The 16,353-nt window shown below is 51.1% G+C and overlaps 1 protein-coding gene across 6 annotated transcripts in view; it reads right to left on the minus strand.

The window, feature by feature from the left end:
• SH3RF1 (SH3 domain containing ring finger 1) overlaps window positions 1-16,353 on the minus strand; it is a 164,243-nt gene that overhangs the window by 54,204 nt on the left and 93,686 nt on the right. For all 6 annotated transcript variants that reach the window (XM_082402111.1, XM_082402110.1, XM_082402113.1 and 3 more), the window contains exon 3: window positions 361-636. In XM_082402111.1, coding sequence (XP_082258237.1) covers window positions 361-636 — 276 coding nt within the window. The remainder of the gene's footprint in view (window positions 1-360; window positions 637-16,353) is intronic.

Genomic DNA, 16,353 nt, shown 5'->3' on the forward strand with positions numbered 1-16,353 from the left:
TATAAAATAAGGAAGTAATGATGTTTCACTTTGTTATCCATAATTCAGGGAATGAAAATCCCCGAGTGGCGCACACCGCCCCCCCCGAAACGTAGCTTAGAATTACATTTAGGCCCTAAATACGAAAATGATACCACACAGCACATCAACCAAAATTATCTTTCACAGAGAACAGTCTGTGCACAAAATTACTGTCTTTGTGACTCTGAGAAGCCTGCCTCCAGATATTTTTAGAAGCACAGTGAGATCGTTCACACGAAACCAGCACATGTTTTTGCACAAGGAGACAGAAGCCATAGTCTACGCAGCCAGGTACAGAGAAGGGCCGACAAATAGAAGGCGGTGTTGTTCTCACTTTACCTTTGCAAACGGAAGGCAATCTTTGTCGGCTTCCTTGTCTTTAACTTCGAAGTCATAAAGTGCTTTGCACTGAGGCGGGGGCTGAGGTAACGGTTTGATAATCTGCACGAAGTTGGTGGGGAAAAAGCCATGGATCCCGTTGACCTCCCCGTGGTACCAATTTTCATCCACTTGTCGCCGCAAAATGATGATGTCACCTTTGCTGAATTTAAGGTCCCCGGGCTCTTTGCCTTCGTAGTTGTATAATGCTTTGGCACATGGTAACTGAGGTATTCCCTGAAGGAAAGAGAAGAGTTTTCATGAAAGAACAGTCCCAAAATGTCTGAAAATTCAACTGTATTATCATCGTTGTTAAGTCAAGGTCAACTCCACACTTTGCCCTACAAAGAAAGTCTCACATTAAAGAACTGTATATGGGGCTTCCCTGGTGGCGCAGTGGTTGAGAATCTGCCTGCCAATGCAGGGTACACGGGTTCGAGCCCTGGTCTGGGAGGATCCCACATGCCGCGGAGCGGCTGGGCCCGTGAGCCACAACTACTGAGCCTGCGCGTCTGGAGCCTGTGCTCCGCAACAAGAGAGGCCGCGATAGTGAGAGGCCCGCGCACCGCGATGAAGAGTGGCCCCCGCTCGCCGCAACTGGAGAAAGCCCTTGCACAGAAACGAAGACCCAACACAGCCAAAAATAAATAAATAAATTAATTAATTAATTAAAAAAAAAACTGTATATGTACGTGTCACCAAGAGAAAACAAAACAAACAGTAGACCATCCCCGGCCCCTGAGATGGCATTCTGTTCCTAAGGCTAATTTAGTGGGGCTTTTGCCTTATTTGGGGTTTTTAGTACATGGAAGTACTGCTGTGTCTGGCTTCCTGGTGTAAAACTCAAAAACTCATAAAAAACTTAATTTCCGCTATTAACTACTTTACTCAACAGGATAAATGATAAGCACCAAAAAAAAAAAAAAAAAGAGGAGGAAAAACTTAGAAGAACAATTCATTAATTTACTGCTCTTAAGCTTGACAGATAAGAATCAGAGTTTGGCTTTTGGGGAAAACTTTTCCAACGGCTTTCACTGTGGGCAGTAGCTCTTTCTCCTTCGCGGACTCAAGGATGAGCTGGGGCCGGCTCTGTGCTGGGGTCTGGAATGGCGTGAGTAGGTCAGTCACCGCTGCCAGCCGCTCAGAGTTTATAACCCGTGATCGTACAGACATAGCCTTTACAACCTACATACGATCACTCCCCTTTGCTCTCTCCTGCCTAGAGACCACTGTCAGGCTGAGATGCTAACAGACATGGTTTTGGATGTGACCACACTGCCTTATGGTTTTAAATGACAGCTTTAACATGTGCGTGTGCCCCCAGGCAATCTAATCTCCAAATAGACTGGACAGATACTCCCTCTCCGGTGGCACTGGAGGTGCCCTTCTCGAGCATTACGTGTCACTTTAAGACGACCTCTGGCCTCTCCGGGTCACTGCTGCCTACCCCTGATTCAGAGGATAAACGGCACGTCAAACAACCAAAGTAATTCACTGAAGGAGATTCCTGAGCTCCTGCTTTTTACGTACTTACTCATTTATTCATCACCCGGAAGACATTTATCAAGCTTTCCCTTTTTCCCAGGTGGTGTGCGAGTGCTGAGGATTGAAAGAGGGACAGGCACAGCCGTTCCCCTTAAGGGACAAGGCTCTAGAAGTCGTGAGGCCACAGGGCAGGGACTGAGTGACCCGGGGACGCAGGGACCGAGCGACCCGGGGACGCAGGGACCGAGCGACCCCGGGACGCAGGGACCGAGCTGTGACAGCAGCAGAGGGCAGAGGTCTTGGGGTGGAGTGGGTGGGAAAAGGAAACACTTTCCGGAGGAAGGGACACATGAGCTACATCTTCAAGGAGACAAGAGGAGCCAGCAGGAAAGCGGGAAAAGAAGAAAGAGAAAAGCAGGGGCGCTGGGGGCAGCACCCGCAAAGGCGAGGCACACGCGGGGCAGAGGGACCGGGAGTGTGAGTGCACACAGGTGGGCAGGCAGCTCACAGGAGCCCCGAGTGCCAGGCTGGAGCGTCTCAACTGCCGTGTCCTTCAGACAGCGCCGGGCGGGAAGAACCCCGCCAGGCAGGCGAGTCCGGCCGGGGTGGGGGGGAGAAAATGGGCAGGGGGCGGGCAGGCAGGGGGACGGCGATGGGTTTTTTTAAAGCTTTTTTAAAGTCTCCTCCTGCCCCCGCCCCCTCCAAAAAAGTGGTTCAAACCCTGATGGCAACAGAACTTCCTAACATAGTTTTGCAAAATTAGTTTAGCTTCGAGTCAGAGATTCAGCGTCTGGCCTAACTTTTCTTGGTGAGGTATTCTTGCTTGGCGTCAGAGCAAGAGCCGGCTGCTGCTGTCGACCGCGGCGGGCGGGGGGCCTGGCCAGCCGCGTCCATGTCCTGCTGGGTTTGCGTAACAGGAGCTGCTCCGGGGGACACCGGGGCCGAGCCTTCCAGAAGTCCTTGGACCCCTCAAGGGCCCTCTGACCTTCGGACCCTGCTTCTAACGACACGACCCCCGTCACCCAGCCTTGACCGAACCTTGTCGACTACTCCGCTGCGCCCTTTGGTTTCCCCTGCAGGACGCCGATGCCGCCCGGTCCTTTGAGCCGGGGTCGCAGTCCTGCCGTGCCGGCTTCGGGGAAGGGTCGTAGGTCCCGTCCCCCCTCACAGCAGGGCCTCGCCACGTCCTCTACTTTACTGTGTGTTTCTGGAAGTCTGGTAGTCACAGTTCAACAATACTTCCTAAGACACACTGGAGGAAACGACAGTAAATAAACAAGCAGTAAACAGCGCTCTGAGCGACGGAGCCGGAGGAGTGACAAGTCCCGGAGCGAAGCGACGCTCGGAACACAGCCGTCGGGACGTGACGGGTAGCCCTGCAGCCGGGATCCCAGCCCAGCTGCTCACTTGCTGTGTGATCCTGAGCAGGTGAACCTCTCTGGGCCTAATTTCATCTTCAGGGTGCCGTGAGGACCAAGAGAAGTAAAGCGTGTAAACCACTGCAAGCGGCCGGGGGGCAGAAGTGCCATCACTGCCACCGCCCAGCAGGAAGGGCTGGCCACCGGGGACACAGGGCACCTGAAAACGTGTCCGTCTCTGCAGCCGGATGCTCCTCCTTTTGCACGAATTCACACAGCACTGGCACTTCCAGGGCACACTCCCTGTGTAGCAACCCAAAGGCCGCTCCTCCTAGGGGGGCGTCGGGACTTCACAGGGGGCACTTCCGAAGCTCACGTTTGTTTTCATCTTCTGGGTGAACAGAAAAAATTACAGATGCACCGACACGCCCTGTCTAGTAGGGGTGGCGTTCTGTGCGAGGCTGTATCTCACCCTGGCAGGGCCAGTGCAGGGAGCTGGAAGGCTGGGTGAATTAACTGAAGATCCTATTACCGGCTCGGCGACGCATAGCTCCGTGCACAGTTAGGGCCTGTCCTCTCGGTTTTCTCCCCACCTCGATTAGCTCTGTTTGGCCAGCCGAACGCAGCACCGAGACCCAGATCCGGCACTCAGGACCGCTCCCTGGGGAGACCTGTCAGATCCCCAGGGACCCACAGGACGGCTCTTTTCTCATGTGCTGGTGTGGGAGGGAAGGAATTTACTTCTCTGCAGATCATTTCCACGCACCGGCGGCCTGATGGACTTACTAACTTTCCCATCAAAGCAAATCTGCTAAGTGTTCCTAAAATCATCCAACATTCTTAACACGATGAGCAGCAAGAACAAAACCTCAGGGAACAGTGATATCCGTTACGGTCAGCCTGGTCACATCCCTGACTGCAACCGGAAACGCACCAACTCACACCGACCTGTGAATCGGGTTCTCCCAGCGACCGGGAGCCACGGAGAAAGAATCCCGAGGTCAACGGCCACCTAACCCACCAGCGGACACCCGGCCCTGTCCTTCTCTGCTGTGCTTTTCCAATTCAGTTCCAAGAGGCTGAAAAGCCAGTTGTGTCAGACTTCCCCAAAGAAGGCTTCCTGTATGAAATAAAACGAACCCCACTCTGGTTTCAAATCCAGTGAAATGCACTGATCTTTTAAAACACTGATGGCCACGCAGATTGTGGAAAGTGAAGGATAAACGGTTAAGCGGCTGAAGAGCAATAAAGACTGCGTATTCCTCATGCAACGTCTGAAGGATGAAGCCAAAACCACCGCCTGAGAGCCCAGCCCTGGTCTCGCCGGGAAACGTGCCTGGAACCTCAGAGCCCCTCGGTCACCGCCCTGGAAATGCCTGGGAATCGTGGCCTTGCCCGGCCCCTGGCCTCCGGGCCCTTGGCAGCCTTTCCAAACTGCTGCCCGGCCAAGGCCCCGGTATCTGCAGAGCTCACATTTCACTTGGCTACACATGAAAGGGAGGCTGAGAAGCCAAGAGGCCGCAGAGAACCTGGCAACGCGGCCAACCTCGCTTTGCAGCTGCCACTCAGGCCTCGGCAAAGAGCTGGGCAGTTTAGGCAATTTGAGGTTTGATAACGATTCGTAATCCAAAATACATTTCGGTAAACAGTGACTATTTTGCTCATGTACAAAAGAGTAATAACTATGCCAGTGAGCCAGTTCTACTTCTCCAATAATTTTTGCTTCTCTATTATATACACAGGTATTTTATAGGGCATTAAAATCCTCATGAGACCGGCACACAAATATTTCTGATTCACTGCTTTCCACTCGATTTCCGTACCATCGAGTGTATTCCAATATATCTGGCAAAGCGCTGCTTGATGATCTAGCTGAGATCCTAACAGGTAAATAAAACATTCACTGCCAATTGATTTTACAGACGCTAAATGCCAGTGCCCAGATACACATGCAAGACAGCCTCTCTAAATTCAAATTCCTTCATGCATTTCTTACTGCTCCATTAAGTAAAAAAAGATTCAAAGACCTACTAAAAGGAACATCTAGAAGATATGCTTGTCATACGAAAGCCATAAAATGTGTATAATTTAATAGTTTAGTTGTATTTCCATGGGCATAAACTCTGGCTGGTTGCAACTTGACTTGCAAAAACTTTCCAGAAAGAACTGAGGCCCAAAGAAATAACCAAATAGGAAGCACTAAGCACTGCACACAGAGTAACAAGTAGCAAAATGGTTTAGGAAAAGATTTTTTTTAAAATGTTCCTTGTACACAAAATACATGTTGGCTTTTCCCTAACCCCCCAAAGTGAAATATCTCTCTGGACATAACAGCATTTCATTACAATACTGATTCTTTAATAGTGAATAAGTCTGAAGTGCTGTTCTTAGAATCTCTGGGTTGGATTACCACTCAAATACGAGTTGATCATCACTTGAAATGTTTCCACTTCAATATAACAAACATCCAAGATGAATATTACAAGGTACTTTTCCAAGGCAATAGCAGAAGGGGCTGTGAATGCCATAATCCCACAGAAGCCCATCATCTCACTTGCTCTTTCCTTTAATATTTCTATGTGGACAGCACTCTGCTGGGGCTTTTTTTTTTTTTTTTAGTTATTTTTAATTAATTAATTAATTAATTATGGCTGTGTTGGGTCTTTGTTTCTGTGCGAGGGCTTTCTCTAGTTGTGGCAAGCGGGGGCCACTCTTCATCGCGGTGCGCGGGCCTCTCACTATCGCGGCCTCTCCTGTTGCGGAGCACAGGTTCCAGACCCGCAGGCTCAGTAGTTGTGGCTCACGGGCCCAGTTGCTCCACGGCATGTGGGATCCTCCCAGACCAGGGCTCGAACCCGTGTCCCCTGCACTGGCAGGCAGATTCTCAACCACTGCGCCACCAGGGAAGCCCTGCTGGGGCATTTTGATCTGATCACTTTCTTAAGCCTCCGACTCAATTTGCCACATAACATTTTCTCATCACACTGACTTCAACCATATCTACCAGCACTTGGAGGACAGCAGCTGCGAATAGACAGAAATGAAGAAAACCATGTTTTCTTCACTCACATTTATCCTTTTTTGTCCTTATTCTGCTAGGCCAGTGTCCCATTCCCAGCCTCCAACCGTCTCCTCTGCCCAGACCTGGCCCCCCTTCCACCTGCCATAGAACAGCGCTGCCCAGGCTAGCCTGCCTGCTTCTGTGGCCCGCGGCTGCCCCTCCCGCGACCCCACCCTCTCTCTTCCTCTTCCTCACACCCCTCCCGCGACCCCACCCTCTCTCTTCCTCTTCCTCACGCCCCTCCCGCTCCCACCCTCTCTCTTCCTCTTCCTCACACCCCTCCCGCGATCCCACCCTCTCTCTTCCTCTTCCTCACACCCCTCCCGCGATCCCACCCTCTCTCGTCCTCTTCCTCACACCCCTCCCGCGACCCCACCCTCTCTCTTCCTCTTCCTCACACCCCTCCCGCTCCCACCCTCTCTTCCTCTTCCTCACACCCCTCCCGCTCCCACCCTCTCTCGTCCTCTTCCTCACACCCCTCCCGCTCCCACCCTCTCTCTTCCTCTTCCTCACACCCCTCCCGCGACCCCACCCTCTCTCTTCCTCTTCCTCACACCCCTCCCGCTCCCACCCTCTCTCTTCCTCTTCCTCACACCCCTCCCGCGATCCCACCCTCTCTCTTCCTCTTCCTCACACCCCTCCCGCGATCCCACCCTCTCTCTTCCTCTTCCTCACGCCCCTCCCGCTCCCACCCTCTCTCTTCCTCTTCCTCACACCCCTCCCGCGATCCCACCCTCTCTTCCTCTTCCTCACACCCCTCCCGCGACCCCACCCTCTCTCTTCCTCTTCCTCACACCCCTCCCGCTCCCACCCTCTCTCGTCCTCTTCCTCACACCCCTCCCACGATCCCACCCTCTCTCGTCCTCTTCCTCACACCCCTCCCGCGACCCCACCCTCTCTCTTCCTCTTCCTCACACCCCTCCCGCTCCCACCCTCTCTCTTCCTCTTCCTCACACCCCTCCCGCGATCCCACCCTCTCTCTTCCTCTTCCTCACACCCCTCCCGCGACCCCACCCTCTCTCGTCCTCTTCCTCACACCCCTCCCGCTCCCACCCTCTCTCTTCCTCTTCCTCACGCCCCTCCCGCTCCCACCCTCTCTCTTCCTCTTCCTCACACCCCTCCCGCGATCCCACCCTCTCTCGTCCTCTTCCTCACACCCCTCCCGCTCCCACCCTCTCTTCCTCTTCCTCACGCCCCTCCCGCTCCCACCCTCTCTCTTCCTCTTCCTCACACCCCTCCCGCGACCCCACCCTCTCTCGTCCTCTTCCTTACACCCCTCCCGCGATCCCACCCTCTCTCGTCCTCTTCCTCACACCCCTCCCGCTCCCACCCTCTCTTCCTCTTCCTCACGCCCCTCCCGCTCCCACCCTCTCTCTTCCTCTTCCTCACGCCCCTCCCGCTCCCACCCTCTCTCTTCCTCTTCCTCACACCCCTCCCGCTCCCACCCTCTCTTCCTCTTCCTCACACCCCTCCCGCTCCCACCCTCTCTCGTCCTCTTCCTCACACCCCTCCCGCTCCCACCCTCTCTCTTCCTCTTCCTCACACCCCTCCCGCGACCCCACCCTCTCTCTTCCTCTTCCTCACACCCCTCCCGCTCCCACCCTCTCTCTTCCTCTTCCTCACACCCCTCCCGCGATCCCACCCTCTCTCGTCCTCTTCCTCACACCCCTCCCGCTCCCACCCTCTCTCTTCCTCTTCCTCACACCCCTCCCGCGACCCCACCCTCTCTCGTCCTCTTCCTCACACCCCTCCCGCTCCCACCCTCTCTCTTCCTCTTCCTCACACCCCTCCCGCGATCCCACCCTCTCTCGTCCTCTTCCTCACACCCCTCCCGCTCCCACCCTCTCTCTTCCTCTTCCTCACGCCCCTCCCGCTCCCACCCTCTCTCTTCCTCTTCCTCACACCCCTCCCGCGATCCCACCCTCTCTCGTCCTCTTCCTCACACCCCTCCCGCTCCCACCCTCTCTTCCTCTTCCTCACGCCCCTCCCGCTCCCACCCTCTCTCTTCCTCTTCCTCACGCCCCTCCCGCTCCCACCCTCTCTCTTCCTCTTCCTCACACCCCTCCCGCGATCCCACCCTCTCTCGTCCTCTTCCTCACGCCCCTCCCGCTCCCACCCTCTCTCTTCCTCTTCCTCACACCTCTCCCGCGATCCCACCCTCTCTCTTCCTCTTCCTCACACCCCTCCCGCTCCCACCCTCTCTCTTCCTCTTCCTCACGCCCCTCCCGCGACCCCACCCTCTCTCTTCCTCTTCCTCACGCCCCTCCCGCTCCCACCCTCTCTCTTCCTCTTCCTCACACCCCTCCCGCGATCCCACCCTCTCTCTTCCTCTTCCTCACACCCCTCCCGCTCCCACCCTCTCTCTTCCTCTTCCTCACACCCCTCCCGCGACCCCACCCTCTCTCTTCCTCTTCCTCACACCCCTCCCGCTCCCACCCTCTCTCTTCCTCTTCCTCACACCCCTCCCGCGATCCCACCCTCTCTCTTCCTCTTCCTCACACCCCTCCCGCGACCCCACCCTCTCTCTTCCTCTTCCTCACACCCCTCCCGCTCCCACCCTCTCTCTTCCTCTTCCTCACACCCCTCCCGCGATCCCACCCTCTCTCTTCCTCTTCCTCACACCCCTCCCGCTCCCACCCTCTCTCTTCCTCTTCCTCACACCCCTCCCGCGATCCCACCCTCTCTCTTCCTCTTCCTCACACCCCTCCCGCGATCCCACCCTCTCTCGTCCTCTTCCTCACACCCCTCCCGCGATCCCACCCTCCTCTCCTCCTGGTGCATCTCCTGACCAAGCAGCAATCCGCCGGGGACAGTTTCCAGCCTTGTTTTAGTGGCATTAACGTTGTAGGGAAGGGTCGGAGAGAGAGAGGGAGAGGGAGAGGGAGAGGGAGAGAGAGAGAGAGAGACAGAAAAACAAAAAACCTAAAGGTAAAAAGAGAGGAGACAAAGCAGCAGCTTTCTCACCAATTTCCCTGGACTGCACTCTCGCTGCTACAGAACCGAATGATGATACCTAACTGTCTACTTAACCAGTACTTAACCAAAGACTCAACTAAATGTAAAGACATAACAAAGTTAGTTCGAGTCAAGTGATTATGTTCAAACATCCGGGGAGAAAGTGAAGAGAAGAGTTTTCCAAACTTAAGAAAAACTGAGATAAGACTCTGCTAACTGTTTCTCCAGGAACCGTAATACTGAGGGTCAAGAAATACATCTGTGTGGGGTGCAGTCAGGCGCACCCCCCGGCCCCTCTCCTACTTGTCCAGGAGAGCCTGGGGGGACCCAGAGCACAGTGTCATAGGCAGTGCTACAGGGAAGACGGGGGCCAAAGGGAAAGACCTGTATTTGGGGGATTAAAAACCCCTAAGAATTAGAGAGGGAGGAAGAGAACCAAAGGGACACAACAACAGCAGCGGGAGTAATTCTGGAAGCGTGGGCCTGGCCACACCACCTGTGCCTCTGGAATCTGAAGATGATCCCAATTACCCTCTTCAATCAGATTAATGTCCTAAACCATGACTTTCACGGCCCTCCATTTGGACGCTTTCACGGCGTATTTTCCACCCTCAGCAAGCGAAGCCGTCTGCTTTCATCACCTCCAGCCTCAAACGTGCCACGCCTCCTGGCTACTGTCTGCCTGTCTGCGTCCCCCCCAAGATTCCTATGCTGAAACCCTATCCCCCAAAGGTGATGGTGTAGAGGTGATGGTGTAGAGGTGGGTGCTTAGGTCAAGAGGGTGGAGCCCTCGAGAGTGGGATCAGTGCCCTAATGAAAGAGGCCCAGAGAAATCCCTCATCCCTTCTGCCCTGTGAGGACACGGTGAGAGGTACCAGCTGTGGACCCGGGAGGGGGCCTCCACCAGACGCCTGATCCTGGACTTCCCAGCCGCTGGAACAGTGAGAAATCATTTCTGTTGTTTACAAGCTGTTCGGTCTGTGGTATTTTATGAGAGCGGCCCGAACGGACTGAGACAGCCCTCCACCGAAGGCCACAGGGCAGCCCCCCTCAACCCCACCTTCCTAGCTGGAGGGTCCCCAGCACCTGGACACGTGCTTAGTTGACAAGGAGGTCTGGTTTCTCCCACTTACAGTTTTCTGTCTGGGACGAATGCCTCTGTCGTTTGGAATCAGACGTAAATAAGACCAAGTTCAGGGTGCAGGTCAACAGGATGGACCGCTTCCCAGACGCAGAAGCCACGTCTGCTTTAGGACCAGAGCGGGCGCGGCCTCCGTGGGGAGGACACCCCCCACCCCTTCTGGAGAAGGGGCTGCTCATCCCGCGCCCGGGCACACGGTTCTCACATGCACCCATCCCTCGGCTCACAGCCTGGTCCCCACGAGACTGCAACACCCGTGCACCTGAGCTGCATGGCCATCTCTCGTCATGAGCACCCACCTCGGTGCCTGTGATTACCTCCCTGCTGGATGAATACGTGAGAAAATGAGCGTCATCGCTAGTGGGCTGAGCGCTGAAGTGTGGATGGCAAAGTGGGAAAGACCACAGCCAAGGGAAAAGCCGCTTAAAAGGCGATTCTACAGTGGGTCAGGCTCACCAGCTGTGAACACACTGACCACACGCCTGCACGCGTGTGTCGTGCTGCTTGGGGACGGCTACCCACCCTTGTGGACTGTCCTGAGCACCTCCTCTGGGGCACAGTGCGAGGTAGATACAGGGGAGCAGCAGGAGGAAGGAGGCTTGCCACTCCCCGTCCCCCGGGGCTGCCAGGGGAGCCTGGCACACCGAGGTGCACGAGGAAACCCTGGAGAAGCGTGAGCCACTACCGCTCACTGGCGTCCACTTCAGCGTGTGCTAGAAACACAGCTAAAACCACGATATGCCCTGGAAGAGGGCAGCTGAGGGCTTTGGACTGAGTGAATTGTTGGCATTTGAAAAATGCGAAGCGAAGTCTGCAGCACACCACAGCAAACAAGTATCTTCCTTACAGGCTCTTTTGGTGGTTATAAGCAAACAGTCACACAGCTGATATATAGCTTTTTTTTCTTGGATGGCCTTTAAACCGGGACTGTCCAACTGACAGACAAAGCATTAAAGAAAACAAATCTCATGGATGTTTCTAAGGGCAGAGAGCTCTTGAGAATGCAGTCACTGAACTAAAATGCAGGAAATTAATGTCGCTCATTGCCCCGAATATTAGTTTCTCTGTTTCATCACATTTAATAATTATGATAATATTTTGCAGAGAGCAGGAAAATTTATTGGGAAAAGTTGCTGCAGTAACTTGAGCTGCCATCTTGAAGATTCATGGCAAGATGAGGGACACTTCCTGGTAAAAAGTCAACTCTCTATCTATTTGGAAGACAGTTGGATTCCTGGCAAGGCCCTTGCCCCAGCCCTGCCTAAACCTCCCACCTGCCACTGGAGTCGTGGGGAAGAACGGCCCTGCATGAGGGGCTCTGCCCAGCCCCCATCCAACCCTCACAGAAACCCAGGGAGGTAGGGAGAGCCAGAAACATGGCGGGGGCGGGGGTAGGAGCAGGTTTTCATACTAAACGGGAAGGTCAGGTGAGATCTCTAGTTCAACCGCCTGGTTTAGATATTTGTGTCCAGTGTCTTCATTGATGTAGTGGAGAGAGATGCTCACATAATTTAAACATGACATTAAATGTGAAAGACAGTTCATAGCTTCAGAACTGAAACAACACTGGAATAGACCCACGCATATATGGACCATTAGACAAAAGTGTCACGGCAATTCAACTGGGGAAAAGAAAGTCTTTTCAACACTGGATCTGGAACACTTAGCAGCCCGTGGAGGAAAAAGGCATCTTGATCCCTACCTCACATCACATATAAAAAATAATTTGAGATGGATCCCAGAATCGAATGTAAAATCTAAAACTGTAAGTTTTCTAGGAGAACACACAGGATGCTATCTTAGTGATGAGGCAGACCTCCCTCACCTCCCCCCCCAAATCTTAACTAACCATAAAACTTTATAAATTGAAATTCATCAAAACTGAAAAATTCCGTTCGTCAAAAAAAGATAATTTAGAAAATAAAAATGCATGCTACATATAGGGGAAAATATTTATAATACATATACATGACAAAGGACCTGAATTCAGAAATATAAAGAACTGCAAATAAACAACAACCAACAAACCCAATTGAAAAACAGGCAAAAGATTTGAACAGACGCTTCGAAAAGGAAGTGTACAGGAACTCAACATCCTTAGTCATCAGGGAAATATAAAATAAAACTACAATGAGATATTATTTCACACCCATCAGAGTGATTAAAATTAAAAAGACTGACAACAGAAAATGCTGTCAATATCACAGAATGAACAACTCACACAGGTTGAGTCTAAAATGGTACAACCACTCTGGAAAACTGCTCGACAGTTTCTTATAAAGTTACAAACGCACCTACTCACAACCCAACAATTCCAGTCCTGGGCGTTAATCCAAGAAATGAAGACATGTCCACATCAAGAGCCACACAGAAATGCTCCCTGCAGAACTATTCACAACACCCCAAACCAAAAACCCAAACGTCCATCTGCGGGAGATGAGCAATGGACGCCTCAGCTATTTAAAGTAGGTAAACAATGAAAAGAACAACTTACTGATGCGTACAGGTGGGAAATCAGAATAAACATGTATCAGAATAAATATACACAGATTACATCTATATGACTTCCACAATAGGTAAAGCTACTCTACTGGAAATAAATCCTCACAGGGCATGAGGAAATTCCTGGGGTTACAGATGCATTCTATATACCTTGACGGGGGTGTTGGTTATCCAGGCGTAGACATGTGTTACAACTCAGTAATTCCACACTTAACGATTTCCACACTGTAATTCACATAATGTAAATTTTACCTCAATATTAAAATGTTTAAAAAATAACCAGTGGCGGCACTGAGGGAAAACCTTAGAAATGACCACATACGCCAGATACGTGGCTATGTACGCACGTGGAGGAAAAGCCACACTAGCATCAGAGTGAGTAACAAACGACACCGGCCACCAAGAGAAGGGCAACACCGGGAAAACAAGAAACCCAGTCCAGAAGCAGAGATCGGGGCCCAGCGGGAAGGAAACCCATCCCCGAGGCACAGAAGTAAGTGTCCACCGTCATCCGATCCCACACCAGCACTGGGGGCCTCTCACCAGACGGCTAGGAATCCATCAACTAGGGAACCAGCCTGAATCCCACAAACGAAAGGAACACACAACTGCAGGGTTCTCGGTGCGGAGAGAGAGGTACAGATGATTTTGCCTACATCTCAACTATTCTTTTTCTTCCTATAAATTTATTTATTTTATTTATTTATTTTTGGCTGCGTTGGGTCTTCGTTGCTGCACGCGGGCTTTCTCTAGTTGCGGCAAGCGGGGGCTACTCTTCGTTGTGGTGCGCGGGCTTCTCATTGTGGTGGCTTCTCTTGTTGCGGAGCACGGGCTCTAGGCGCGTGGGCTCAGTAGTTGTGGCATACAGGCTCAGTAATTGTGGCTCGCGGGCTTAGTTGCTCCGCAGCATGTGGGATCTTCCCGGACCAGGGATCGAGCCTGTGTCCCCTGCAATGGCAGGAGGATTCTTAACCACTGCGCCACCAGGGAAGTCCCTCAACTATTCTCTATACATAATATTTGAAAATACTATGACAGACGAGCTGCAGAAGCTGAGATGTATCCGTGGGGCAGTCGGTCTTCCAGTACAACAGAAAAGTCTCACACAGGGAGAGTAAGTCAGCTCCGTATTCACTGAAGAAAACACACAGGCTAACACGATGCATGCATTATTTAAGTGGGATGAAGGAGTGTCCTGACAGCGAGGGCTGTTAAATATTGCAATGGGTTATGACACCTCTGTCACTGGAGACTCTGAAAAATCCGACCTTCTCACGAGGCGGGTTCTGCCCAAAGGCAAAGGAAGAGATGATGACTTAGGATCTCTATGACTTCTGAGCCACCAGACCATTCGAAAGGCTGCTTTTATTCCTGATGGTTCTGTCTGTGTTTCTTTTTTAGGGGCGGAATCTCCAGGATGAGGAGGGGGACGAGGTGCAGGAGGGGGACACAGAGGACACGTTTGGGAAGAAGACATCTGGGAATGTGACGGAGCTGCAGGACCCAAGTGCAGGGGCCTCAATGCCCCGGGATCCAGGTCACAGGAATGCAGAGGCAACGTGGCCCTTCCTCTCACGGCCTTCGCTTTCCGTGAAAAAGTAACACGTAACCTGCGTGTCACTGTCACTGCTCTCCAAAGGACCGCTCTGATGGCTGATGGAGCGTAAAGACGGCGTGTGATCACAGAGCACGGACACCCCCTCACTAGGAAATAATCTATTATGAGGACAGAGAGCTGACCCTGTGAACCCAGAAGGTGCAGTCAAGGTCTTTAAAAAGCAAACAAACAAACCCTACCTAGGCCCATACACTTTGGGATTTTGGCTTTCAAAAAGCATTAAAAGTACAATCTTAGGGCCATTTCAGCTAAGCTCTTTCACCTTTGACTACGTCTGTTGTAAAAAGATGCTTGAAAAGTACTTGAGAATATTCTGTGAGCGAAATGAGTGTCACTGAAAAACAGTAACTGCCTTTATTCCCTACTTTCTCCAAATATTTGACTATGTAAGAGGAAAAGAAATATCCATTTGCAATGAATAATTATACCACTAGATAATTATTTTGAAACAAGCAATTTTACTGAAGCTCCCTCAAAAAAAGAAAAAAAAACAGTAATCCAATTCAAGTATATTGATCTCCAAAAATAAGAAATAAGAGAAACTTAAGGGGAAAGATTTACTAACTAAGCCACTCCTGACAAGCCCAAATTTAACTCTTCTTTTTCTAAATAACTAAACAGTAGGATATGAATTACAGGTATTTTTAACCAAAATGAACCATTAATCAATAGATATATAATTTTTTATATTTCTAGATGATTAAACATCTAGCAGTGAATATAAAATTAAGCAAGACTACTTGTAATAAGCATTTAATATATATGGCATAAAAAGATAACAGATCATTCTAACTGCATTCATAAAAATAGATAATTTGAGATAATGAGAAAATTGATCATTAGAGATGGCTATGGCAATAGATTAATTATAGTTAAAAATCTACTAATGTAATATACTACATCTATATGTTTTTTAAATTTATCTTATTGACGTATAGTTGATTTTTACTGTATAGCAGAGTGATTAACTTCTATATATATATTGTATATATATATACAATCTTTTTCATACATCTATATGCTTTTTCAAAAATTGTTCAACTAAATGTTTCTTTGGGCAAAGCAACCAGGTTTTCACGTCCACCAGGCTGTGAGCCCCTTGAGGTCGGGGCCAGGTCTCACCTTCATATCCTGACAGCCGACCGGGCTGCCCAAAATCAACCCGTTAGATTTCACTCCATCCTACAGAGATCCACCAGATTAATCGTCTTAAAAAATAGCTTTTATCAGATTACCTGCCTGATCAGCCTTTTTCTAATTCCCTTTCTAGCAAACTCAGTTCAAACCCCTCTCTTTGGCACTTAAGACCCCAAACGATTATCTCAAATACCTCACCCTCCTTCTCAACAAGTATCCAGTATTCTAACCAAACTAGAGTCCCTCTAGTTCCCCTAATACGCTCTCTCTTTCCCAAGCCCTGGGACTTTTCTCCAACCTTCTCTCCACCTAACGAGCTCTCTTCCACAGACCACTTGTCAGAAGCCTATGCACCTTGCAACACACAACTCAAATACCACACTGTCCGACCTCTTCCTTATTCCTTAATACAGGTGTATATTCTCCGTCTGGACCCCACAGGGTTTTGCCTATAGTTCTCTGTGGGCTTTACTGCACCTTTAAAATATGCATTTGAGATCTTAACTGATAACAGTACGAGACTGAAAACGCCCTGAGGGCAGGGACGGTCTCTGATGCCTTCTTCCTGAGTCACCTGCAGGGTCCAGCACTGGGCCCTATTCACAGTAAGCGCATTTACTGAAATGACTAGGTCCCTCCCTCCTCCAGGCACCCCTTCCCACCTGCCACACAAACGTAAGAGGGAAGAGGACGTTCC

The sequence above is a fragment of the Balaenoptera borealis genome (assembly GCF_965194805.1).
Source record: "Balaenoptera borealis genome assembly, chromosome: 8".
NCBI lineage: Eukaryota > Metazoa > Chordata > Mammalia > Artiodactyla > Balaenopteridae > Balaenoptera > Balaenoptera borealis.